Source organism: Stegostoma tigrinum, chromosome 17 (genome assembly GCF_030684315.1).
Source record: "Stegostoma tigrinum isolate sSteTig4 chromosome 17, sSteTig4.hap1, whole genome shotgun sequence".
Lineage (NCBI taxonomy): Eukaryota > Metazoa > Chordata > Chondrichthyes > Orectolobiformes > Stegostomatidae > Stegostoma > Stegostoma tigrinum.
The window spans coordinates 12,709,828-12,737,800 of record NC_081370.1 but is presented as its reverse complement, the minus strand read 5'-3'; the positions used below and the strand labels follow the sequence as shown (position 1 = coordinate 12,737,800).

The following is a 27,973-nucleotide window of genomic DNA, read 5'->3' as shown; positions in this document are numbered from 1 at the left end:
AGATTTAGCACTAACTCAAGCATATCAAGGTCAGCAACTGCTGTAATATTTACTGCAGCTTCTTGGGGTTGCAGGTGGCTTCAGAGACCGTGTTTGGCTTTACAACAGTTTGATGCACAAGGGCGAAGATGTGTGTAACATTTGTTGTATTTTTGCAGCAAACTTTTCTGAGCGAGAATGTGGAGGGAGGGGTACTAAACACAGTGCCAGATGGGGAGTTGACTCTTTAAGGTCATTGTAATCAGAAAGGAGATAACTCACCATGTTTGGCTGGCCACCAGAAATCCAGGGTGTGGCTATTGTCCAGTTACTTCCCAGCAAAAATCAAACGTTGCTGATCCACAGGGAGAAAGGAGTCTCCTCCTTGCCCTGGATCTTTGCTTCACATTCTTGCTGGCATCGCTAGGCTCCACTGCCAGGGTGATGGCTTTCCCAGCATCCTCATAGAAAATTGCACCATGCTGCCACGTGAGACCCAAATCAGAAAAGGAGAAATTAAACTAGTCCATTTTAGCCAATGTCCCTGTAAACTTCACTAGAGCTAAGGAATAAAGAAGGGTGCAATTATATTTTTCCGTTTAATTCACAGACCACCAGCTAGCAGAAGATGTACAGGAACATTACAGAGATGTAAATATTGTAAAGTTGGAAACTAAATATTCAGGGGTAAGTGATTTTTCAAAGTAGGAAAGATTTCTGGTGGCCAGCCAAACATGATGAGTTATCTCCTTTCTAGAATGCTTCTTTGTCATTGAAATATAGTGCTGTGGTGAGTTGTGACCTATTTCCTTGAACATTGGCCAATGTTCCTCAACCACTTTTTCTGCTTTCCAGGTCCACTTCTGTCAACTCCTTATGTAACTAGTCTTAAAGTTTAGGAGTTATTTCCAACCCAGGTAACTCAACTGCAAATTGAATGCTAACATCTGTGATGTTATGATCACGGCTCCCAAGATGTCTTATTCAGAGATAACTTATTAAATCTGCCTCTTACACATAACCAGCACCAAAACTGTCTGACTCTATCTCTCCCCACCGGGTTGGATCTACAACAGAGATAATGGGAACTGCAGATGCTGGAGATTCCAAGATAATAAAATGTGAGGCTGGATGAACACAGCAGGCCAAGCAGCATCTCAGGAGCACAAAAGCTGACGTTTCGGGCCTAGACCCTTCATCAGAGCTACAACAGTTGTTTTATGAACAGTCTTGATTATATTTTATGAATTGCTTCCCATGGCTATCTCTGCCAATGTAACTCTCCGAACCTACAAGATCAGCATGTGGAATTTTTTTTTTAACTTACTCTCATTATCTCCTATTTATTCTCTGTCTTAGGTCTATAGACTACTTCCAAAAAAGACTTCTTTTCCTTTTTATTTCTTACTACTACCCATATGGCTTCTACATTTTTACATTCAAGATCATTTCCTGCTTTTGTACTTATTCCATCCCAGACCCACAAAGTTACCCCAGCATTCTTTCCTTCCTACTTTGAAAAATCACTTACCCCTGAATATTTAGTTTCCAACTTTACAATATTCACATCTCTGTAATGCTCCTCTACATTCTTCTACTAGCTGGTAGTCTATGAATTAAACCGAAAAATAAAGTCATATCCTTCTTGTTCCTTGGCTCTAATGAAGAGTTTACAGGATCCTGGCTAAACTGGACTAGTTTCATTTAGGATAGCTGGTTGGCATGGACGAGTTCGATCGAAGGGTCTGTTTCCATGCTGTAATCTCTATGACTCTAAATTGACTCTGTCCTTGGAGCTCTCTGAAGCATCTTCTGCAATGGTCTCCTTAATCAAAAATGCCACCTCTCCATTTGTTCTTTCCTTTTTTTTCTGAACACCATCTAAGTGAGTATTGAACACTCTGTCCTGCCTTTCCTTAAGCCAGGTTGCCATTATCACATGGGCAATCTGTGCCCTAACTCCAACGACATTAACCAAATCTGTACATTCACATAAATGCTCTGTAACTCCTACTTTCTCCCTTACTCAAACACCACCTGTTTACTACTAACTGAATATTTATGGTATAGACTATTCAGCCCATTATGAATGCCCAGGTTCTATTACCTAGTGCCAATATCCTGCCTTTTTCTTATGCCACTGCACAACATACTGTTCTCTGTTTTAGTGCTGGTTCTTCCCACATTGTTCACCAGTTATTACAATCTGATGTTTTCTCCTAGATGCCACACTCCTGCTTGGTTAGTTTAAACCCTCCCCAACAATACCAGCCAAATACTCTGTAGTCAGTTTTAGCTCTGCTCAGCTGGAAGCTGTAAGGCTGTACCATCTTCCCCCGTAGTAGTTCCTATGCCCCAGGAAGCTAAAGCTCTCTTTCCTGCACTACCTTTCCAGCTACTTGGAAATGACTACATATGATGTCCTGCTTGCCAATGTTCTATCTAGCTCCCTAAATATCAATTGCACAATGACAATCCCTCCTGAACCTACTGTGGTCCACAACATCAGGATTTCCCCAGGAGGGCCTGCAGACATTGTGATGTGGTGCCAGGGGGTTAGGCTCTTACTGCACACTTCCAAGGATCCATCATTCACACAGATATCCAGAATGGAAAACGAATTAGTGAGTGTGAACTCTGGGGAGTCCTGCTCTATCTGCCTTTTTCTCCTGGACTGCCCAATGATCACCAATTCCCTATGGAGTCTGCTTATTTCTAGCTTGAGGTGTGACCACCTTTCTGAGTGTGACTCCAGCCACTGCTTCAGCTTTGAAACTTGGAGCTTGAGTTTGTACAGGCAGTGAAAGCTCCTGCATGTGGGCTTGTCTAGGGTACGAGAAGTATTCACAACTCCTCACATTCCACACGATATGCACTCAACTTAGCTCAGCTGTCCTGCTATACCTGTTTAAACTGTTTTACTTGCTTGGATGTTAGGTACTTTTACTAACTTTAACCTTCTTTTGGTGTTATTAACTATAAAAAGTGGAGATGAACAGGAAGTAGAAATTTATTGCCTTCAGTCACACATCAGTTCCCTCAGCTGTGCCTGAAATTTCTGTTGTATCCCTAGGCTAGATTCAAAATTGATGTTTTAAAAAGTACTAGGGTGGTAAAACAGTCCATAACAGCAGTTGCTCAGCAACTGATCACTTCATAAATGTCCTGGGTCGTCACTCAGCCAAACTCTTTGGCAAGGTGTTTCCCTTGCAGGACTGACTTCTCTCACCCACCTCACTGACTATCTCTCCTCCCTGGATTGAAGAACTGTTGTTTCTGAATCAGGTTAGAATCAGAGTTTTAAGACTGAGAGTGAGCAGTAGCCACATTTGCAGATGCTATTTATTCACAGTCAGTTCTGGAGAGAGAGGTTTCAGAGTGATGCAGTTTCCTGTCAGGTTGTGGTAAGTAAGCTGGGAATATTCTCTGATAATGAAATGTGAGGCTGGATGAACACAGCAGGCCCAGCAGCATCTCAGGAGCACAAAAGCTGACGTTTCGGGCCTAGACCCTTCATCAGAGAGGGGGATGGGGTGAGGGTTCTGGAATAAATAGGGAGAGAGGGGGAGGCGGACCGAAGATGGAGAGAAAAGAAGTTAGGTGGAGAGGAGAGTATAGGTGGTGAGGTAGGGAGGGGATAGGTCAGTCCAGGGAAGACGGACAGGTCAAGGAGGTGGGATGAGGTTAGTAGGTAGGAGATGGAGGTGCGGCTTGGGGTGGGAGGAAGGGATGGGTGAGAGGAAGAACAGGTTAGGGATGCAGAGACAGGTTGGACTGGTTTTGGGATGCAGTGGGTGGAGGGGAAGAGCTGGGCTGGTTGTGTGGTGCAGTCGGGGGAGGGGATGAACTGGGCTGGTTTTGGGATGCGGTGGGGGAAGGGGAGATTTTGAAGCTGGTGAAGCTGGCGGAGGCTTGGGGACCGCTTTGCAGAACACCTCCGCTCGGTTCGCAATAAACAACTACACCTCACAATCGCAAACCATTTCCACTGCCCCTCCCATTCTTTAGATGACATGTCCATCATGGGCCTCCTGCAGTGCCACAATGATGCCACCCGAAGGTTGCAGGAACAGCAACTCATATTCCGCTTGGGAACCCTGCAGCCCAATGGTATCAATGTGGACTTCAGCTTCAAAATCTCCCCTTCCCCCACCGCATCCCAAAACCAGCCCTGTTCGTCCCCTCCCCCCACTGCACCACACAACCAGCCCAGCTCTTCCCCTCCACCCACTGCATCCCAAAACCAGTCCAACCTGTCTCTGCCTCCCTAACCTGTTCTTCCTCTCACCCATCCCTTCCTCCCACCCCAAGCCGCAACTCCATCTCCTACCTACTAACCTCATCCCACCTCCTTGACCTGTCCGTCTTCCCTGGACTGACCTATCCCCTCCCTACCTCACCACCTATACTCTCCTCTCCACCTATCTTCTTTTCTCTCCATCTTCGGTCCGCCTCCCCCTCTCTCCCTATTTAGTCCAGAACCCTCACCCCATCCCCCTCTCTGATGAAGGGTCTAGGCCCGAAACGTCAGCTTTTGTGCTCCTGAGATGCTGCTGGGCCTGCTGTGTTCATCCAGCCTCACATTTCATTATCTTGGATTCTCCAGCATCTGCCGTTCCCATTATCACTGGGAATATTCCCTTGTTAGTTACTATAGCAGAGATCTGGACAGACCACATCACTCAGTGCCCCTTCCATATGCACAGAGACAGTATGCAGAGGGTCCTGACCCTTGCTGTGCCCCCACTCTGTTAATCTTCGCTGGTCTGCGAAAGGAGTATCAGGGTTAGTGGTGGTGGCTGGAAGGGTTAAAGCTCTCAGGCCATCAGAGACTTACAGTGACTGGGGTTAGTTTAGGAGCAGTGAAACATTAAAACCTGTGGAGAAACAGCACAATGAAAGCTGTGGAACAAGGAGCTGACACTAAATAATACTATAAATGCCTGGGCACCAGTTCCTCACCCCTACCCCAGGTGTCAGGAGTCAAGCAGGGGTTCAACGTACTGCAGAAATCCAACATTCCAACTATCAAATTCCAAGAGCAATGATTTAAATAAGTAAAAGCTTAAGTAAGTGCGACCAGAAAAAGAGGTTTAGCAGGAATCAGAGTGGGCAATGATTGGCAGTCACTCAAATTCAATCCCTAGCTCTCCCTAACTGGGTTCAGCAAGAAGTCTCCAGCCCAGCACATAGTACAGTGATAAGAATGACTTAGAGAGGGAGGAAGCCTAGAGATACAGAAATCTTTGAAGGGGACAACACAGGGCAGGAAGGCGAAGGTCATTCAAACTAATATTAGAGATCCATGGCTTAATGAATTGGGAAACTTTTGAGGGATACAGTGGTGTTGCGGTAAAGTCACCAGACTAGTAACACAAAAGCTAAAATTTTGGGGTCACTGGTTCACATCCCACCATAGTGGTTGGTGGAATATAAATTCAATGAATAAATCTGGAATTAGTCTCAGCAATGGCGATCATGAATGTATTCCTGGTTATCGTAACGACATGCCTGGTTCACAGAAGGAAATGGCCATCCCTACCTGGTCTCTAAACCCACAGCAATATGGTTGATGCTTAACTGCTGCCCGAAATGGCTGGGGCAAACCATTTAGGAACTTAGGATGGGCAACAAATGTTGACCTTGTCAGCAATGCCACATTCCATGAAAAAATAAAAAAAACAAAGAAACAAAGGTATATCAAATTTTTCGATAAGATTGGTTTCACCTTGGCTTGAGTGTTGTGTTCAGTTCTGAGCACCGTCGCTCCAAGAATGATTTTGAGGCCCTGGGAGAGGATGCAGTGGAGATTTACCAGAATGGTGTTAGAGACAAGGAGTATCAGTGAATGTGGAGAGACCGTGGATGCTGAGATTGCTATCCTTGGGGTAGTCTAATCTATAGTTCACAACCCTATCAGGGGTGCAGTACAGGAAACTGGGAGATACTGTTCCCACAAACAGGAAAGTCAGCAACTGGAAGACACAAATTCAAGGTGATAGGAGAAAAAAAAACTTTTTGTTTAAAAACAGAACAAACTGCGATCTGGAGTCCATTGCTTTTTAGAAGCAGATTCAATTCGCAATTTTCAGAACTGAATTGGATGAACAGTGGATAAAGATATTTTCAAAACTGGGGAAAGGAGAGAAAACTGGTCCTGAAGGACAGTAATAGCAGAAGCAGGATGGGCCAAATGGTCTCTGTGCTGTTTAATTCTCCGGTTGAATGAACACAAATGTCACTTCAGCCTTGTGAGACCACAATGATACGATTCCCTTCAATGGCTAAGGCTGTGCAGCAGACAAATTGAGTGTGAGAGCTCCCACTTCAACTTCACTCAGAATTTAAAGCATTGCTTCAAGTCCCATCAAAAGCAAATACTGATCTGGGAGAAAATCCGGCAGAATAAACTTGTCCAGATTGGAGCCTGTCTTCACACCAGCCAGAGTCTCAGTATGAACCATAGTGATCCTGTCAAAGAGAAAACATTTAAAACAGTGTGAAACACAGAGACTGGAATGGAGAATGTGGGCGCATGGGGAGAGACAGCGAGTGGGGTCACGGAGGGAAGAGAGAGACAGAAAGAGAGGGAGAGAGTGTGGGGGCTGAGTGGGGACTCTGGGGAGACAGAGTACAGGCACAGAGAGATAGAGAAAGAGAGCACGGGGGTGTTGCAGGGAGACAGACTGACAGTGAAAGACAGGGCAAGTGCATGGAGGGGGGAGGGGTTGAGGCAATGGTATGCGTAAGTTTGATGGGGGTGGGGTTAAAACAACAGACAGACAGATGGAGTTGGAGGTGGGCAGACAAGAGCTGGGAATGGCAGAGAGAGAGAGAGAGGATAGAGAGAGCAGGTCAGAGAGAGAGGAGATATGCAAAGACAGAGGGACAGAGAAAGAGACAGCGACACAGGGAGGGAGGGGGTCACAGGGAGAACTCCTTTCACGCTGCCTCTCTCACCCTTTCCTTTCCACTGTGCACCGCGCCCCACTTCTTGAAATCCTGCAGCTGGTGTGTGATCCTGGCCCTAGTGCTATGAAGCAATGAGTGAGCCCTCACCTGAATACTGGTCATCACTCCACTGGCGAGGACAGAAAGTTTCCCTGCCATTGTCTTCACTCCCTGTTTGAAGTGTGTCATATCAGGTGCAGATGGGAGCATGTTACTCACTCTGACACCATCTGTAAGAGAGACAAACTCCTATTGGAGCATGGAGCTTTACACATCTAGCAGATACAATCTGGCAGCAACATCTGGAGGTCACCAGAGTTACGAGTCTTAAAAATATTGAAACTTGGAGCAGGAGAAGGGCGTTCAGCTCTGCAAGCTTGCTGTACCATTCAATAGGATCCTGACTGGTTCTCTCTCACAATGACGTATTCCTGCTTTCTCCCCAAACCTCGAGGTCTTTAATATCTAAAAATTTACGTATGCCTTTCTTGAATACATTCAGTGACGTGGCCTTTATAATCTTCTTTGGTAGAGAATTCCACAGGTTCATTTCCCTTTGAGTGAAGTCATTTCTCTTTGTCTCCTGTCCTAAATGGGTTACCTCATATCCTGAGACTGTCATCCCTGGTTCTCTACTTCCTGGCCAGGGAAAACATCCTTCCTGCATTTAGTCTGTCCAGCTGTGGTAGCACTTGTGTATATTTAAATCAGATCCCCTCTCATCTTTCTAAACTCTACTGAATACAGGCCCAGACAAATCAATCTCTCCTCACAGGATAGTCCTGTCATTTCAATTATTGACTTAATGACTCTCCACTTCATTTAGCTGGGATCAAAATTGCCCACAATACTGCAGGTGTGGTCTCACCAAGACCCTGCGTAATTGCAGTAAGACATTCCTACTTCTAAACTCAGATCCTCTTGCAATGAAGGTCAGCATACTGTCTGCCTTCCTAATTATTTACTACACATGCCCATTTACTTTCATTGACTGGGGTACCAGAACACCTAGATCTCTTTGTACAAATACTTCCAAACATATCGCCATTAAAATAATGCTCTACTTTTCAGTTTTTCACACCAAAGTACATAACTTCACATTTAAGCATTTGTACTAGTCAGAGCTTGCACATTTTCTGGTTAGCTAGAGTTGGTTTCACAGCTGCCAGGTCCTGCTCTTCAACATGTGGGCTCTTGTGAGCACAGTGTTCCTTCTCCAACCCCAAAAGTAACTGCACCACTTCACAGGCTAATCTGGCTGCGGTAATAGTGAGCTGCTGCCCATATCTGAGGGAGAATGTTCACCAATCAGCTGTTCACAATTGTTTCTAACTCCTTGACAGGTTTCCCGTTCAATGCAGCTGCGCCACACTTCATCTCTGCTACCATACAAACTCTATCAATAGGAGAGAACTGCCATAGTTGGCAAGGAGATACAATACTGACGTTGCTGCCACACTCCTGAAGTTTTGTTTTTTAAATTCATTCCCGAGATGTGGGCATCACTGGCTGAACCAGAATTTACTGCCCATCCCTAACTGCTCAGAGGGCAGTTAAGAATCAACCACATTGCTTTGGGTCTGGAGTCACATGTAGGCCAGGCCAGGACAGGCATGGATGGCAGTTTCCTTCCCTAAACAGTGCTAGGGAACCAGATGGATTTTTTTGGATGCGTGGTCATTAGACTCTTAATTCCAGGTTCTTTTTTAAATTTAATTCAAAGTCCACCACCTGCCATGCAGGCTTCAAACTCAGGCCCCAGAACATTACCTGGATCTCTGGATTAACCATCCAGAGACAATACTCTAGACTACTGCCTCCCTTATCAAATTCTGGGGTTACTGTTGATTACACATAAACTCAGTGGCTACAACGGGAGGTCACAGACTAGGAATACTGCTGCAAGTAACTTACCTCCCAACTCTCCAAAGCCTGTTCACCATCTACAAGGCACAAGTCAGGAGTGTTATGGAATACTCCCCACTTGTCTGGATGTGTGCAGCCCCAACAACACTTAAGAAACTGGACAGCATCCAGGACAAAGCAGCCCATCTGATTGACACTACATCTATAAGCATCCACTCCCTCCACCGATGATGCTCAGTACTAGCAGTGTAGATAGTAATCTACAAGATTAGATTCCCTAGAGTGTGCAAACAGCCCTTCGGCCCAACAAGTCCACGCCGCCCCCTACAGCATCCCACCCAGACCCATCCCACTATAATCCACACACCCTTGAACACTACGGGCAATTTAGCATGGCCGATCCACCTAGCCTGCACATCTTTGGACTGTGGGAGGAAACCAGAGCACCCGGAGGAAACCCATGCAGACACAGGGAGAATGTGCAAACTCCGCATAAGACAGTTACCTGAGGTTGGAATCGAACCAGGATCCCTGGTGCTGTGAGGCTGCAGTGCTAACCACTGAGCCACCGTGCCGCCCCACAGCCCCAAATGATGCACTGCAGAAATTCATCAAAAATCCTCAGACAGCACCTTCCAAACCCAAAATCACTTCCATCCAGAAGGACAAGGGCAGCAAATACATAGGAACACCACCACCTTCAAGTTCCCCTCCGAGCCACTCACTATCCTGACTCGGAAAGACATTATCATTCTTTCACTGTCGCGGAGTCAAAATCCTGGAATTCCCTTTCTAAAGGCACTGTAGGGTCAACCTGCAGCACACAGACTGCAGTAGTTCAAGAAGGCAGCTCACCACCTCTTTCTCAAGAGCAACTCGGGACAGGCAATAAATGTTGGCCCACTCACCCTCAGCCCCAATCTCACTAACACCCCACTCGCTCACCTAGAGTCGGGCATACCTCACACTTACAATTCCCACCATGTCTCCCCATCCCTACTGCTATCACCACTCCCAGCCCAAATCTTGCAGGTGACCTTTCAGCCCTCTCCAGGCTAGCCTCTGACACATCCTTTATGACACTGCGTCTCTGGGCCGAAAGTGTGTAATAGCCAGCTGCTTGGGGAGCAAGCTCTGCAGGGGCCTTTTACATAGAACTGTACAGCACGTCTGTGCCAGACCACACGCTCTCCAAAAAGTATGCTAACACGTGCTTTAACAATGATTCAACTTAGTGCTGGCACCAAATAAACACTCACCAGCTGCACCTGAGCTCTTTGGTGATGGCAGAGCAGAGGAGCTGATGGAGGAGCTTCTGGACAATCGATCCAAACGGGCCCTTGTTTCAAACTGGTATATAGTAAGGTAGGGAGGTGAGAAGTTTGAGGAAGGAGAGGGTGTGGTGAGGGTAACGATGGAAGGTGGGGCAGGTGGCGGAACCAGCGGTCGGGCAGGAGTGAAGGGGAGGTAGAAGCAGGTGTGTGTGTTGTGGGGGGGAGCAATTGTGATGGAGTGGAGTGGGGCAAGGGTGGAGGAGCATCAGAGTGGAGAACACAGAACAGGCAGAGGGAAGGTAAGGATGGAGGATGGGATGGGGGGGGCAGGGGGGTGGTAAACATCGGAGATCCAGGATCAGAAAGGTGGAGGGGGATAAGGATGGAGGAGAGAATGAGTGGGTTGGGGATGGAGGGAGAGGGGTGTGCAGATGGAGAAGAATGCACAGGTCAGGTGGCAATAAGTTAAAAATTGCAACAATCAGGATGTGAAGGATAGGCCCTGTCCTCAAACCTTAACCTAGACAGATCACCCTCCACCTGAACTCCCCCTCACTCCCAGCCCCCTTCACCCAACCTCCCCCTCCATTCCCAGCCTCCTCCACCATATACCCTCTCCACTCCCACCCTCTCCACCTTATCCCCCCACAGACCCCTCTACCCAACCTCCCCCTCCACTCCCAGCCCCCTCCACCCTTCCATTCCCAGCCCCTTCCACCATATCCGCCCCTCGCTCCCAGAGTAACAGTTACTCCCAGCACTAACCTCCACCCGATCATCTCTCCCAAAGAATGTGTCTGAGGAGATTGCCTTGGTGTTGGCAAATTTCTGCCGAGCCTCACTCGGTTCAGGAGTTCCTTTGCTGTCTGCCTTCCGCTGACTCCCTGGCCTGTAACCCAGGAGATAATCTGAAAAACTGGATTGGGCTGCATTCGAAATAAACACACATAGTGGAGGAAGAGTGTAGGGCATTGTAATAATTATCCGGACACAAAAACACACACTATATAAGGAGATAGTAAGAACTGCCGATGCTGGAGTCAAAGATAAGACAATGTGGAGCTGGAGGAACACAGCAGGCCAGGAAACATCAGAGGAGCAGGAAAGCTGACGTTTCGGGTCAGGACCCTTCCTCAGAAATGGGGGAGGGGGAAAGGGGGCTCTGAAATAAATAGAGGGGGGTGGTGCTGGGGAAGGTAGGTGGGTTGGTGATAGGTGAATGCAGGTATGCGGTGTTGGGGATTGGTCAATGAGGTAGGAGGAGTGGATAGGTGGGAGAGAAGATGGGCAGATCATGGAGGCGGGCATGACAAGGAAGGTTGGTCATGGGATGAGGCTGACGGTGGAGAGATTTTGAAAATTGTAAAGCCCACATTGAGACCATTAGATTGTAGGCTCCAAATATGAGATGCTGCTCCTCCAGTTTCCGGTGGCATCATTGTGACACTGGAGGAGGCATGGATGGGCATGTCATCCTGGAGTAGGAGGGGGAGTTGAAGTGGTTTGCGACCGGAAGGTAGGTACTCTACAAAGCAGTCTCCGAGCCTCTGCTTGGTCTCACCAATGTAGAGGAAGCCACATTGGGAACAGCAGATACAATAGACCACATTAGTGGATATGCAGGTGAACATCTGTCTGAAGTAGAAGATAACAAAGAGCGAAGCTGGATGAACACAGCAGGCCAAGTAGCATCTCAGGAGCACAGAAGCTGACGTTTCGGGCCTAGACCCTTCATCAGAGCTTTTGTGCTCCTGAGGCGCTGCTTGGCCTGCTGTGTTCATCCAGCTTCACACTTTGTTATCTTGGATTCTCCAGCATCTGCAGTTCCCATTATGTCTGAAGTAGAAGGTTTGTTTTGTGTCTTGAATCAAGGTGAGGGCGGAGGAGGTGCAGGGGCAGGCGTAGCACTTCCTGCAGTTGCAGGGAGAAGTGCCGGGGGTGGTGGGGCGAGTGGGAAATGTGGAGCAGACGTGGGCGTCACGGACAAAGCAGTCCCACCGGAAGGCAGATAGGGGTGGGGCGGGAAATATATCCCTTGTAGTGGGGTCAGATTGCAGGTGGCGGAAATGGCAGAGAATGATGCTCTGAATCCAAAAGGTTAGTGGGGTGATGCGTAAGGACAAGGGAGATTCTGTCATTGTTTTTATTGCGGGGAGGGGGTGTGAGGGCAGACGTGCAGGAAACGCAAGAGATGCAGTCAAGGGTGTTTTCGACCACTGAAGGGGTGGATGTTGCGTTCCTTGAAATACCAGGACATCTGGTATGTCCAGGAGTGGGATACCTCATCTTGGGAGCAGATGCGGTGGAGGTGGAGGAATTGAGAATAGGGGATTGCATTCTTACAGGAAGATGGGTGAGAGGAGGTGTAGTCTAGATACACATACCTAAACAAAGAGTTACACAATACTGAAACAAGTACACATACACATGCGTGTTCTCAAAGCACACCCACAGGCACGTTTAAACCTATGTTTAGATACACATATATTCACAAATATACCCACTAGAACACAGAATCTCTCAGTTATGACAGTTGCAGAAGGAGGCCATTCGGCCCACTGTGCCAAGTTCCTGCTTTTGCCGGCACATTATCTAAATATACCAACTGACCAATGTCCTCCTGAATGCCCGAATTTAACACGGTTCCACCACATTTACATTCAGTGCTTTCCACACCTGGACCACTCACTGTGTGATAAAGGTTTCTCCTCATCTCACATTTGCTTCTTTTGCAAAATATTTTAAACCTGTGTTCTGTGTCTTGTACCTCCTTATCCACCTTTTCCCAAATCCTTGTGATTTTGAGAGCTTCAAACAAACCTCCTACCAGCCTTTGCTTCTCCAAGGACGACAGTACCAATATCTCCAATCATCCCTGTAACCATTCTGAGACACATCTTCTACACTCACCCCACTGTGTTCTCATCCTGTCAATAATCTGACACCCAGGACTGTAAATGGAATACTCCAAGTGAGGTCTAACTAGTCTTAGAAAATTTCAGTGTAACTCCCAGCTCTATGCCCCTTATTAATGAAGCCACAAATGCTGCCTGCACAAGATCCACGTGAATCCACTGTGAAGACAGACACATTCTCAACCAGGCCAACATCCCCGGCATCAAGGCACTGATCACCCTTGTTCAGCTACAATGGGCTGGGCACATCATTCGCATGACCAACATGAGATTCCCTAAGCAGGCACTCTACACCCAGCTCCAACACTGCTGGTGATCACCAGGCAGACACAGGGAACACTTCAGGGTAACCCTCAAGGCCCCAGGAACATCCAATGTCGGGGAGGAGCATCCAGAAAGGTACCGAGCACCTTGAGATTTGCTGTCAGGAAAAAGCTGAAAAAGGGTGAAAACAACCAATACTCCAGCCACCCCTTCCTGTGACCACTTTTCGCTCCAGGTGTGGCAGAGTCTGTGGAAGCTGCATCAGACTGTACAACCACCTACAGACCCTCAAAGTGGAAGAGAAACGAGGGGCCATGAATGAATGAAGCCTAGAGCACTGTGCGCTTTATTAACAAATGTCTCCCCTTATCTCGCCTCCTTTGAGTTTTGTAAATATACACACAGATCTCTCTACTCCTGTGCATCCTTTAGACCAGTACTTTTTGATCTGTATAGTCTCTCCAAGTTCTTTGTAAGACTTTATCACCCCACCCTTCTCCACTTTAATTTTACCAGCCATTTATGTGCCAACTGCACCAACTTGTCCATTTTTTTTATGTTCACACTGCACTCCTGACATCCACAATTCTTCCAAGTTTTATGTCATTCGCAAATGTTGTAACTTTCCCCTGCTCACCAAAATATAGATCTGACATATATATCAGGAAAAGCAAGGGTCCCAAAACGGACCTCTGGGGATCTCCACTACAAAGCTTCCTCGAGCCTGAAAAATCTTCATTGATCACTACTCTCTGTTTCCTATTCCTCAGCCAATTTTGTATTCATATTTTATCCTGTGAAATATCACTTCATTCATAAGTTCAACATCTGACACTGTAATGAATATGTTGCGTACATCAAAGGGGATGCACAGCCAGTTACACAGGACACTGAAATGAGAGACACACGTGCATGGGGATTGTAAAAGGTTACAGAATTCTCCAACATGCTGTAGGAAGTCTGACCTCTCGTTTGTTCGCTGGCTGCTGGAGATGCTCACGTCCATCTCCCTGGGTTGCTCCCTCTCCAATGACAAGCGATGGCGTCCATCTCTCTGCCAGTGTAAGCCAAAGCCATCCCCCGGTGCAAAAGGGTTATCTCTGTACCTGTCGATAATACATAAGAGGGAGTGCTTAGCTCAGAGTATCTATCGACTCTCCCTCTTAAACAAAGACAGTGACAATGTATTAGACCAGAAACTGCCAGGACAAATTGGGCTGGCCTAGGATAAAGTGGCCAGAATCATCATAAAATGTAACTGGCTTCCTCTTAGGGGACAGAACTTATCATCCTTTTCCAGTCGGAGCCAACTCACCACCAAGGATCCAGAGGTGGACCCTTGTGACTGTTCCGTCATTCAATATGATCACGATTGATCCATTTGTGTTTCAAATTCCCTGTTAGGTTGTTAACTTACAGTTCTCTGCCGAACAAAAATCTATCCAGATCTACCTTAAAAATATTCACTGACCCCGGCTCCACTGCCTTCTGAAACAGAGAGTTTCACAGTGGCAAAACCCTGTGAGAAAAAAAATCACCTCCTTTCTGTCCTGAAGAGCGATTTCTCATTTTAAGTGCCTCCTAGGTTTGGGCTCACTCACAAGGGGTAACATCCTTTCCACATCCGCTTGGTCAAGACTATTCAGGATCTTACACCTTTCAATCAAATCACTCCTCACATTTCTAAACCTCAGTAGAAATGAGCTCAGCATGTTTCAATTAATAGTTTTATTCACTTTCTAATGTCACCTTCTAGGTTTTTAATTTACTTTACCACAGATTTATTTACGATGTTAACACTTAGGAGTGTTAACCACTCCTTAAACAAATGCCACGGCAGCACCAAACAGCAAACTCTTTTCTCTGTACAATCACTTCCAGGTAGCCTTAATTAATTAGTGTGTCTGCTTCTTTACTAGCTCCTCATAACTAGATCCTCCCAGCATCTCCGTGAATCTCTGTTGAACCCTCAGGTACCATCATTCTTAAAGTGCCGAAATTGAAGGCTGCAGCGGTTCAAGGAGGCAGCTCCATACCACCTGCTCAAGAACAAGGGCTGAACAATAAATGCTGGCCCAACCAGCAATGCCACTGTCCCTGCAAAAGGAATAAAAGAGTTCACAATGCAACTCTGGCCCTTCTGGTTCCACTGCAATCTACGACCACGAGCTCTTGACTCTTCTGCACAGGAACCAGTTTTTGTTTCTTCACTGTCAAAAGCCCATTCGTCATTTCTGACAATTGCAACCTCACGTTAACCTTCAGTTTCTCTGGCTTTCTCGCGTTAACTAAAATCCTTCATTCCTGATACTATTCCAGAAACTTTTGCGGTATCGCCTACAAAACCTTAATGCCATCACTGGGCTAGGCTAATGGTTTGGGGATACATGTCCAAAACCAATCAAGATAGCTGGTAGAATTTGAATTTGATGAATAAAGCTGGAATACAAGACCAGTCTCAATAAAGATGACCATGTAAATATCGTTAGTTATTGTGAAAACCTATCTCATTCACTAATTATCTTTTGCAATCTGGCCTACGGAAAGCTCCAGACCCACAGCTACGTGGCTGACTTTTAAATGCCCTCCGAGATACTCTAGCAAGCAGCGTGGCACATGGGGCAATTAGGACGGGCAGCAAAATGCTGGGCGGCACCCACATCACATGAAATACAAACCAAAAATTTTTAAAGCTAGTGTCAAAAATGGAACACACATCAGTGCAGAACTAATACATATTTTCTCAAGGTTCAGTACTCCTCCTCTTGTTACGAATTCTACTGCTCACTTAATACTATGGATGGCCATGTGCCATGCTGATGGTATATAACGGAACAATGTAGATTACTGGAAGTTGTGCGATAGTATATAATGGAAGAGCATAAATGCCAGGGTGCTGTGAAAATGGCCCATAATGGAGCAGTATGGATGACAAGAGTGCTGTGTTGATGGTATATAATGGAAGAGTATAGATGACAGGGTGCTGTGAGGACGCTATGTAATGGAACAGTATAGATGACAGGGTGTTGTAAGGATGGTATGTAATGGGACTGGAATGATAACAATTTGCTCTGCCAACAGTATATAATGGAAGAGTACTGATGAGTGGGTGTTATGCTGACAGTACATTCTGAATCAGTCAATAATGTAACTGTATTGATACTCCACAACAAATTGAAACATTGTTATTCAGGGCCTACATTGGTGGTCCAGAGGAAAGTGCAGCTTCCTCCAACATGTGAAGCTTTGAGCAGGACGATTTGGCTGAGATGGGGTTCTCCTGTTCGATAGTTTGCATTTCGGTCAGGACAGAGTGTGATACTGGGCTGGCAAGTGAAGGAAACAGACATTGATCACTGGAATAGGTCAAATTAGATCATTTCACATATACAGACTGGTCTAGACAAACTGTTCCTGAGGCAATTCCCCACCAGCAGAGTACTGACTGTAATCAACTAGACTACAGTTGCAAATTCAGAACACAGCTGTCTGACATTACGCGTAACTCAGGAATTGAACAGAACTTACTGAAAAGTCCTGAATATGCTGAGAATGACATTAATACTGCTACCCATACAAGATTATCAGAGGGATTTCCTATGTGATTCTACGATGTGTGCTACAAGTGACATATAATCCCAAACAGGGCCCTGCCATCTACAAACTAAAGGAACATGCCAAGGCATTGCACCTTCCCAATTCAACAGAGGTTTAAGGAACAACTGTTTTCTGGTACAATTCTGGGGATCACAGCTCACTTATCAAACAATCAGAGGCATTTTTCTTATGCAGTACAAATTGTGGTTCCCATGAAATTTAGGCACTTTTGCATCTGTTCTGATAGTTGCAAGATAATGATAGCACATCTCTTTTCAGCAATACAGCCACTCTATTTTCCCAAACCACAAAATTACTCAAATCGCCAAACTCCCTAGTGAATACCCATTTCCCCACTCACCCTTTCCTAGTAAAGTCTTCCCAGCCTTATTCATGTAGTCCCTTCCGCCCAGGCCCATTCCTATATCCACTTTTGCCCAGGACTGTTCACATACCCTCTTCTGCCCAGGCCCATTCCAAGTCGCTCCACCTGCTGTCGTTTCTCCCCCTCCAGGTTCTGCAACCTTTTCTCCTCCATTTTTTGATCAATCTGCAGCTCTTGGTAGGCGAGACGCATGGACGTCACACTGTGGTGGAATGTGAGAAAAACAACCAGGAGCGAGAAAAGATTATAATAGCAGAGAGCAACGGACAGCCAGGCAGCAGCTCCCTGAAGTGAGACTCGACGTCAAAGATTAGCATGACTACAAAGCACTCAACCTGAAATCTTACTGGAATAAAACATTTACAGATTGGGAACTGGAGAGGTCTGAGTATCGTGTACAATTCTGCACACCACACATTAGGGAAGCTGTCATGGCTTTAGACAGGGTGCTCTAGAAATTAATTAGAACGGTAATGGAGAGACAGAGAACTTCAATTATACAGAGGGAAAGGAGAAGTTGAGGCAGTTTTCCTCGGGGGAGGGAAGGCTGAGATGAGATTTTGGAGAGATCGAAGATTATGAGGGGTCTGGACACAGTAAACAGAAACTTCTCCCATTGAGTTACAAGGGATCCATGGTGAGTTGGCAAGTTGGTTACAAAATTAGCTTGGTTATAGAGGACAGTGGGTAGTTGTGGAGTGGTGCTTTTCTGACTGGAAGTTGTGCTCTGCAACTATCCGTGCAAATGCAAATGGTTTGGATGAAAATGTCAGTGGTCTGATCAGTATATTTGTAGGCGACATGAAAATTGGTATGCTCAAGTGGTTAAGGTGTGCAGTGGACAGTCTATGGTGCAGGCAGATTCACTCGAGTGGTGAGGGTGCAGAATAGACAGAGTGTGGTGCGGGCAGATTCATTCGAGCGGTTAGGGTTTCGAATGGACTGTCTGAAAGTCCAGTGTAGGCATGTTTCTCTCAAGTGGTTAGGGTACTGTCTTAGAGTGCAGTGGAGGCAGGTTCACAAGACAGGTTAGGATCTGGAACAGACTGACAGAGTGTGGGCGAGGCAGGTTCACTCCAGGCCTTTGAGATTGAATTGGATCATTATCCGAAAAGGAAACACTTGCAGAGATATAGGAAAACACTTGGGAGTAACACTAAATGAATTGAAACAATGGACGGTCAGCACAGATACAAAACGTTCTTTCCAGGCTACAGCTATTCTCAGAAGGAATGGAGAAGCTGGAGTTGTTCTCATTGTAGCAGACATCATCAATGGGAGATTTAATCGCAACATCAAAAGGTTTGAATGCTATGGGGAGATAAATGGTTTGTAGTAGTAGCTGAATTGGGAGCAGAGGACAGTAATTTAAGGTTCAACAACAAAGTTGCTGGAAAAACTCAGCAGGTCTGGCAGCATTTGTGAACAAAAAAAAACAGAGACAATGTTTCGGGCATTTGTGAAGAGAAAAATCAGAATTAGTGTTTTGGCTCTGGTTACCCTTCCTCAGACTGCTGAGCTTTTCCAGCAGCTTTGTTTTTGTTCCTGATTTACAGCATCTGCAGTTCTTTTGGTTTTATTTAGTTATTTAAGGTTGTCTGATTGTGCTAACTCTGTCTCTCTCTCTCTCCACAGATGCTGTCAGAATTACTGAACATTTCCAGCTGTGTTTTTATTTCAGCAGGTAGAGGCAGAGTAAATCGGGTCAGGCAGCAGGAATCTGAATGTACATCAAAAAGGGAATATCACTCCAGTTCATCCTTGTGATCTCTGATGCTTCTTTCCAAACCCATCTCTTACATACCAGCAATGCTCAATTTTAGGGTCTGTGATAAGTGCATCTGTCATCTGGACCCCTCTTGGTAATACTCACATCGACACTTCACCTTGCTTCCTGGCCTCAGCAGCCTGCTGTTCCATCACTTTCTCTGCCACCTGAGCCTGTCGCTCAATTTCACTAAAGGTCTGGCTGCTGACCTTCTGAGCACCCAGCTGGAAGCAGAACAGAACACAGGCTCAAAACTGGATGACCTGTGCAAATTCATCAGACAGTAAGGTGGCCGTTCTGTTCCCCAAGGTCTATGTGAGGACCATTTTTTTTGGTGTAAACAAACATCTTGGATATTAGGGTACAGAATACATTCAAACAGAATTGAAGGAAAAAAAGACATTTGGTCAAGGTTTGCACTCATCAAGACAATTTGCAAGAATTACCAAAATTTGTACTGTAAAAGAGGGAAGTGTTGGTTGGGTGGCAAGTAGGCCCTGATCGGTAGGGGTCTTGACATGAATAACGCAAAGTTAGATGGTAACTAACTGTTAACTGTCAAGATTTGTTTAAATCTAAACCAGGTTGACTCCAATTGGTCAGGCCTTAGAAATGGAGAACATAGGAGTACGTCCTTTGTGTCTGCTCCACCATTCAATATGATCATAACCATTCATCCAACTGAGTACTTTTTCTCCTCTTTATGCCTAAGAATTATGTCTGACTTCTTCATGAAAACATTCAATGCTTTGGCCTTCTACACTTTCTGTGGTAGAGAATGCCTCATGCACATTACTCTCTGCGTGAAGAAATTTCTCATCTCAATCCAAAATGGCCTGCCCCATTCCCTTAGACTGTAATCTTGTCTGGCCTTCCAAGGTCAGCAGGAACATCCTTCCTACATTTACCTCGTCTAATCCTGTTGGAATATTATAGGTTTCTTTGAACTGCCCTCCTTATTCTTCCAAACTCCAGTGAATATAATCCTAACTGATCCAGTCTCTCTTCATGACCTTAAGATCATTGCATTTCTGGGTGCAGCAGCAGCGCGAGCAGAAGCTTGGACCAGGGGCCTGTCGGGAAGCCGGTGAGTCAGATTTTTTTTTCAAACTTTAAAAGCTTTCCTCGAGCGTCAGAGCCTTCCATTTCTGGTTGCAGCAGCAGCACCTCGGAGCAGAGGTTTCTGGGAAGGGAGCGACCTTTTTTTCATCCCTCTGCTATATAAGTGATCGTTGTGTAAACCCGAGACCCTACCCTTGTACGGCCTCCCACCCATCCACCTCCTCTAACCTTATACACCTGGGACAAATCAAGATAAGCTTCTCTTTTTTTTAAACTTTCTGTTTAGGAGATTAGCAGGGATGGCAGTGCAGGTACAGGAATGTTCCTCCTGCATGATGTATGAGGTGAAGGATGCCATTAGTGTCCCATCCAAATACCTCTGCAGGAAGTGCACCCAACTCTTGCTCCTCCAAGACCGCATTAGGGAACTGGAGCAGGAGCTGGATGAACTTCGGATCATTCGGGAGGCAGAGTCAGTGATAGACAAGAGTTACAGGGAAGTAGTTACTCCTAAGTGTGAAGAAAGCTGGGTAACTGTTAGAAGGGGGAAAAAGCAATCAGGGCAGGGATCCCCTGTGGTCGTTCCCCTGAAAAACAAGTATACCGTTTTGGATACTGTTGGTGGGGGGCCCTTACCAGGAGCATGCAGTAGGTTGCAGGTCTCCGGCACAGACTCTGTCCCTCTTGCACAGAAGGGAAGGGGGGATAGGAAGACACTGATAGTCATTGGGGACTCAATAGTTAGAGGGACTGATATAGAAGGTTTGACGGGAACGAAAGAGACTCACTGTTGGTGTGTTGCCTCCCAAGTGCTACGGTCCGTGATGTCTCGGATTGTGTCTGTGGGGTCGTGAAGGGAGAGGGTGGCCAGCCCCAAGTCGTGGTCCACATAGGCACCAACGACATAGGTAGAAAGAGGGATAGGAATGTCAGGCAGGATTTCAGGGAGCTAGGGCGGAAGCTGAGAGCTAGAACAAACACAGAGTGGTTATCTCTGGTTTGTTACCCGTGCCATGTGATAGCGAGGCAAAGAACAGGGAGAGATATCAGCTGAACATGTGGCTGCAGGAATGGTGCAGGAGGGAGGGCTTCAGGTAACATGGACAATTGGGGCTCATTCTGGGGAAGGTGGGACCTCTACAAACAGTGCGGTCTCCACTTGAACCAGAGGGGCACTAATATCCTGGGTGGGAAATTTGCTAGTGCTATTCGAGTGGATTTAAACTAGCTCAGAAGGGGGATGGGAAAATGAGGTGTAGTCCTAGTACACAGGAGGATGAGGGTAGGGAGGACATGGACAGGATCTCACTGTCACAGGAGTGTGCTGGCAGACAGCAAGCTGGGTTGAAGTGTGTCTACTTTAATGCCAGGAGTATCCAGAATAAGGTAGGTGAGCTTGCAGCTTGGATAGGTACCTGGGACTTCGATGTTGTGGCCATTTTGGAGATATGGATAGAGCAGGGTCAGGAATGGATGTTGCACGTTCTGGGGTTTAGATCTTTCATTAAGGTCAGGGAAGGTGGTAAAAGAGGGGGAGGTGTGGCTTTGTTAGTCAAGGACAGTATAACGGTGGCTGAAAGAACTTTTGATGAGGACTCGTCTACTGAGGTGGTTTGGGCTGAGGTCAGAAACAAGGAGGGGAGAGGTCACACTGCTGGGAGTTTTTTATAGGCCCCCACCAAGTTCTTGGGATGTGGAGGAGAGGATCGGCAAAACTATTCTGGGCAGGGGTGAAAAGAACAGGGTGGTCATTATGGGCGACTTTAACTTCCCTAACATTGACTGGAAATGCTATAACTCTAGTACGTCTGATGGATCAGTTTTTGTCCAATGTGTGCAGGAGGGTTTCCTGACTCAGTATGTCGAAGGGCCGACAAGAGGGGACGCCACACTGGATCTGGTACTTGGTAATGAACTAGGACAGGTGTTTGATTTAGTGGTAGGTGAGCACTTTGGAGACAGTGACCATAATTCGGTTATGTTTACTTTAGCAATGGAAAGGGACAGGAACATGCCACAGGGCAAGAGTTTTAGATGGGGGAAGGGCAATTATAATGCGATTAAGCAAGACTTAGGAGGCATAGAATGGGTTAGCAAAATGCAGGGGATGGGGACAATTGAAATGTGGAGCTGGTTTAAGGAACAGATATTACGTGTCCTTGATAGGTATGTCCCTGTCAGGCAGGGAGGAAGCTATAAGGCAAGGGAACCGTGGTTTACTAAAGAAATTGTATCTCTTGTTAAGCGGAAGGGAGGCTTATGTGATGATGAGACAAGATGGTTCAGATGAGGTGATGGAGAGTTACAGATTAGCTAGGAAGGATTTAAAGAGAGAGTTAAGAAGAGCAAGGAGGGGACATGAGCAGACATTGGCAGGTAGAATAACGGAGAACCCTAAAGCTTTCTATAGGTATGTGAGGAATAAGAGGGTGACTAGGGTAGGAATTTGGAGAAGAATGGACTTGGAGAATAATGACTTTATGTGGGGAAGGTCTTGGTTTTGGTTTGAGTTTTAAAAGTATATGGACTAAACACTGGAAAATGGGACTAGTTCAGATTGGAATGTCTGGTTAGCACGGATGAGTTGGACCAAAGGTCTGAATCGAAGCTGTATGACTCTAAGTAATAACGATGACTGACAAGCATAGGGCGTTTGATGTTGTCTACATGGACTTTAGTAAAGTCTGACAAAATTAGCATCTGAGGGGAGGCAATGGCCTAGTGGTTTAAAACTGGGCTGTTAATCCACAGACCCAGATATTGTTCTGGGATCCTGGGTGCAAACCCCGCCATGGCAGATGGTGGGATTTGAATTCAATTAAAATAAAATCTGGAATTCAGAGTCAAATGATGACCATTGTTATGACTGGGGAATGACCGAACCCCTTTGATAATTACCAAAGTACAAGCCCACATCTGCTATGAGGGGACTAGGAGGTTCCTGTTTAATAATTACCTCTGAAACACCCAGAAAAGCAAGCCCTTTCCCTCGTAATCTGTTAAAAGAATGGTTAAAAGAAAGAAAATCCCTGATCTCCACTCTACAAATAATAACAAGCTATTTATCTGTTTAACCCTAATAATAAACGAATTAACAGAATTAATAACAAACTCAATAATTCCTCTCTGATGAAGGGTCTAGGCCCAAAACGTCAGCTTTTGTGCTCCTGAGATGCTGCTTAGCCTGCTGTGTTCATCCAGCTCCACACTTTGTTATCAATAATTCCCCGCTTGACTACCAACTACTTCCTAACTGGTCTAAGTTCTACTGAATGTTGTTTAAATAAAGACAAGTCCGACTAATAAAAACCCAATAAATCATAACTTAATCTTAGTCCCTTGTGTCTTCACAAATGCCTTTCTTTGGTTAACTCTGCTGTCAGGGATGTTTCCTCTCTGGAATGTCCTCTATGAGGACTTTGAGCTAAAATACCATGGTATCTTTGATCAATTGGATGGGCTCCCTCTCAGAGATGAGTGGTGCTAACCCTGGCTCATGGCAGTTGGCTCCCTCTAATTTTCCAAATGCCCTCGTCTTATATGCCCATAATGACAATCAAATTCTTATAACAGGATTAGTTTCAGGTTGTCAACACCATCCTTTTTTAAATTCAATTGGCTCTGAATTGCTGAGTTTTGTTTTAAATTAATTGGCTAAATTCAAACTCGTCACAACATCAAAACAAAATTGCTGTTTTGCCTGCTACCTGTAAGACTTCTTCACTAATACATTGGTTTCATTTTTTGAGGCTCTCTGTATGGGTAACTTCAACTGCTGCTCACAGGCATACATTTTCGAAGTACAGGCAAACCACAAATCTCTTAAAGGAACCACATATTTTAGCTTTTTCCCTTTCACTTCATAATTACTCTACCCAACTTTGTAACACTATGAATCCATTGCCGATTGTTGGAAAAACCCATCCGGTTCACTAATGTCCTTTAGGGAAGCAAATTGCCATCCTCACCTGGTCTAGCCTACATGTGATTCTAGACACAAGCAATGTGGTTGACTCTTAACTGGCATGGTGAAAGGTCCTGACCTGAAACATTGACTTTCCTGATCCTCTGATGCTGCCTGACCTGCTGTGATCATCCAGCTCCACATCGTATTGACTCTGGCTTCCAAGATCTGCAGTTCTTGCTGACTCTTAGCTTCCCTCGAGGCAATTAGAGATAGGCATTAAATGCTGCCTGGCCAGCAATGCCCTCATCCCGTGAATGAATAAATAAAGAAAAAGGGCTGACATGATAGTTTGGTCCAAAAGATTAAGTCATTTGCCATTCACGGTGAGTTGACAAGTTCGATACAAACTTGGCTTGTTCAGAAAAGACACAGTAGTTGTGCAGGGGCATTTTTCTGATTACAGGTCTGTGATCAGTGATATTCCACAAGAATCAGAGTTGACACCTCTGTTGTTTGTAACATATGTAAATGATTTGGTTAAAAATGTCATTAATCTGATTAGTAAATTTGCAGATAACATGAAAATTGGTGGAGTTGTGGACTGTGGAGAAGGATATCAAAGGATGCAGATCGGCTGGAACGTTAGGCGGAAAATTAGCAGATTGTGTTTAAACTAGAGATGTATTATCTGGATAGCCATCTTGCATTTTGGGAGGTCAAACACAAGAGGAAAGTGTACTGTAAATCTTCGGACTGCAAGACAGCAAGTTGAAGTAACAAGGAGCATTGATATATAGAGAGATCTCTGGTGCAAGGAGAAGTATATAAAATTATGAAAGGCACGGATAGGGTGGGTAGTTGGAGTCTCTTCCTCAGGGTGGAAATGTCAAATAGGTTTGAGGTGAGGGGAGAAAAGTTTAAAGGAGATGTGTGAGAAATGTTTTTACACAGAGGGTACTTGCTTGGAATGCACTGCCAGGGGAGATGACAGAAGCAGATATGATAGCCAAGTTTAAGAGACATTCAGATAGACACATGAACAGGCAGAGCAGAGAAGGATATGTACTATGTGCAGGCAGAGGGGATTAGTTTTAGATTAGATGCGTACTGGCAGGGATAGAGGATTGGCTGTCTGGCAGAAGGCAGAGATTAGGGATAAAGGTGTCTTTTTCAGGATGGCAGCTAGTGACAAATGGAGTTCTGCAGGGCGCTGTGTGGGACCACAACTATGCACGTTATACATTAACGATCTGGACGAAGGAACTTATTGTCGCTAAGTTTACAGGTCACACAAAGATAGACTTGAGGAAGTCGGAAGGCTGTAGAAGGCTAGGAATGTGGACAAAGATGAAACACAATGTATAAAAGTGAGAGGTTATGACATTGTTAGGGAGAATAAAGGTGTACACTAGTTTCTAAATGGGGAAGAGCTTTGTGATTCTGAAGTACAAAGAGACTTGGAAGTTGGAGTTCAGGATTTTCTTAAAGTTAACACCCAGGTTCATTTGGCACTCAGGAGGGAAATGCAATGTTGGCAGTCATCTCAAGCATGCCAGAATACAAGAGCGGAGATGTACAGCTGAGTCTGTATAAGGCTTTGGTTCGACCGCAATTGGAATACTGAGAGTTATATTTGGCCACTTACGTAAAGGAGGATGTGCTGGCATCGGAGGGGCTCCAGACGAAGCTTACAAGAATGATCCTGGGAATGAAGAGCTTGTCGTACGAGGAGCAGTTGAGGACTCTGAGTCTGAGAGGCCTGGACAGTATGGATGTGGAAAAGATCTTTCCAATAGTAGGAGATGAGGACATGAGGTCACAGCCTCAGAAAAAAGGGATGACTGTTCCAAACTGAGATAAGGAGGAATTTCTTTATCCAGAGACTGGCTAATCGGTAGAACTCATTGCAGCAGACGGCTACGGAGGCCCAGTCACACAGTGTATTCAAGACAGAGATAGATATGCTCTTGATTGGTAAGGGGATCAAAAGTTATCTGAAGAAGGCAGGAGAACGGGGTTGAGAAAAATACCATCCTTAAGTAGAACTTAAACAAGGAGTTAGAAGGGCTAAAAGGGGACTTTGGCAAACAGCAGTAAGGAAAATTAGAGGTGGGGTAGACCCACTGAAGGAAATTTATGCAGGGAGCTGGAGGATGTGGGTGAGGTCCTTGCGTTGATATTCATGAAGGAGAAAAGCATGCTGGATAGTCAGTCTAAAGAAGGGTACGTTGATATTCTAGGGCATGTCAATATAAAATAAAAGGTGTTGGGCGTTTCGAAAAGCATTAAGACAAGTCCGCAGGACGTGAGGTGACCTATCACAGAACGCCGAGGGAGGTGAGAGAGGAAATTGCCGGGGCTTTAGTAGAGATCTTTATATCCTCGTTAGACACAGGTGACATTCCAGAAGACTGGACAGTTGTCAAAATTGTTCCTTTGTTAAAAGAAGGGCAACAGCGATAGGGCTGCATGGTGGTTCAGTGGTTAGCGCTGCTGACTCACAGCACCAGGGACCCAGGTTCTATTCCAGACTTGGGCGACTGTCTATGTGGAGTTTGCACATTCTCCTCGTTTCTGTGTGGGTTTCCACTGGGTGCTCCAGTTTCCTCCCACAGTCCAAAGATATGCAGGGTGGGTGGATTAGTCATGTTGAATTGCTCATTGTATGTAGGGTGGGAAATGCAGGGATAGGACAGGGGATGGGTCTGGGTGGCATGCTCTTCAGAGGGTCGGTGTGGACTTGATGGGCCAAACATCCTGCTTCCATGCTGTAGAAATTCTGTGATCTTCTGTGATCTGTGACAAGGATAATCTATGAAATTACAGACTGGTGAGCCTTAGGAATATGATTTACTCACATTTGGAAGGCTTCCTGCAGGGGAGGGCTTGTCTCCCAAACTTTATTGAATATTTTTAAAGTGAAAAGTTGATTGATGAGGGCAGGACGGTAGACGTTGTCTACATGGACTTTGACAAAGTCCATCATGGCAGCCTGCCCCTACACACCCCCTGTTATCAGTCACTAACAGACCCCATTAACAACCATTCACCTTCCCAGCCTGACCGTTAGCAACGCCTTTGTCTGTCCAACTGTCTTTCTCTCTCTTTGGGCTCTACCCTATGGTTTACTCCCTACCCCACCTTCCTCCCTATTTTCTGCATAGAAACTGACCTTTTCTTAGCCACCATTAGTACTGAGGAAGGGTCACTGGACCCGAAACATTAACTCTGTTTTCTCCTCCACAGTTGCTGCCAGACCTGTTGAGCTTTCCCAGCAACTTTGTTTTTGTTCCTGATTTACAGCATCCACAGTTCTTTTGGTTTTTTTTTAGTAGTGGTGGAAGGATGTTTTTTGTTTCTCGTTGGAGAGGGATCCGTGCTAAGTGAAGTTCCTGTTTGTAACACATGTAAATGACTTGGAGGAGAAGGTAGGTGGCCTGATTTGTAAGTTTGCAAGCGTCACAAAGATTGAAAATGTTTGGGGATGATGAGGACGGTTGCGGATAGTGAGGATGATTGCCAGAGGATACAACAGAACAAAGATAAGCTGGAGACTTGGATTGAGAAATGGCAACTGGAGTTTTATCCAGACAAATAAGAGGTGATATATTTTGGAAGCTCCAACACAGTAAATAGCACAACTCTTAGAAGTATTAAGATACAGAAGGATAATTGTATACAGGTCCACAGTGGCAGGGCAGGTGGATAATGTGAGCAAGAAGGATTGGCGTACTTGCCTTTGTCAGTTGGGACATAGAATATAAAATTGTCCTCACATTGCAGCTGTACAGAACTTTTGGTTATGTCACATTTGAAACCCTGCACATAGTTCCATTGAAACACCACCAGAAGGATGTGGTGGCTTTGGAAAGGGTACAAAAAACATTTACCAGGATGTCGCCTGGTTTGAAGGGTGTTAGCTATGAAGAGAGACTGGGATTGTTTTCAATCGAACATCAGAGGCTGAGGGGAGACCTCATAGAGGTTCACAAAATTATAGAACAT

The 27,973-nt window shown here is 45.6% G+C and overlaps 1 protein-coding gene across 9 annotated transcripts in view; it reads right to left on the bottom strand.

Moving 5' to 3' along the window:
- Positions 1–5,012: 5,012 nt before the first annotated feature.
- LOC125459448 (ADP-ribosylation factor GTPase-activating protein 2-like) overlaps positions 5,013–27,973 on the bottom strand; it is a 43,935-nt gene continuing 20,974 nt past the window's right edge. For 5 of the 9 annotated variants that reach the window (XM_048545925.2, XM_048545927.2, XM_048545926.2 and 2 more), the window contains 8 exons: positions 19,105–19,223; positions 17,302–17,433; positions 16,450–16,575; positions 14,215–14,355; positions 10,836–10,959; positions 10,056–10,146; positions 7,039–7,160; positions 5,013–6,450 (listed from right to left, as the gene is read on the bottom strand). In XM_048545925.2, coding sequence (XP_048401882.1) covers positions 6,430–6,450; positions 7,039–7,160; positions 10,056–10,146; positions 10,836–10,959; positions 14,215–14,355; positions 16,450–16,575; positions 17,302–17,433; positions 19,105–19,223 — 876 coding nt within the window. In that variant the 3' untranslated portion in view covers positions 5,013–6,429. Of the gene's footprint in view, positions 6,451–7,038; positions 7,161–10,055; positions 10,147–10,835; positions 10,960–14,214; positions 14,356–16,449; positions 16,576–17,301; positions 17,434–19,104; positions 19,224–27,973 lie in introns of those variants that run through there. The other 4 variants (XM_048545928.2, XM_048545932.2, XM_048545934.2 and 1 more) reach the window with 4 other exon arrangements.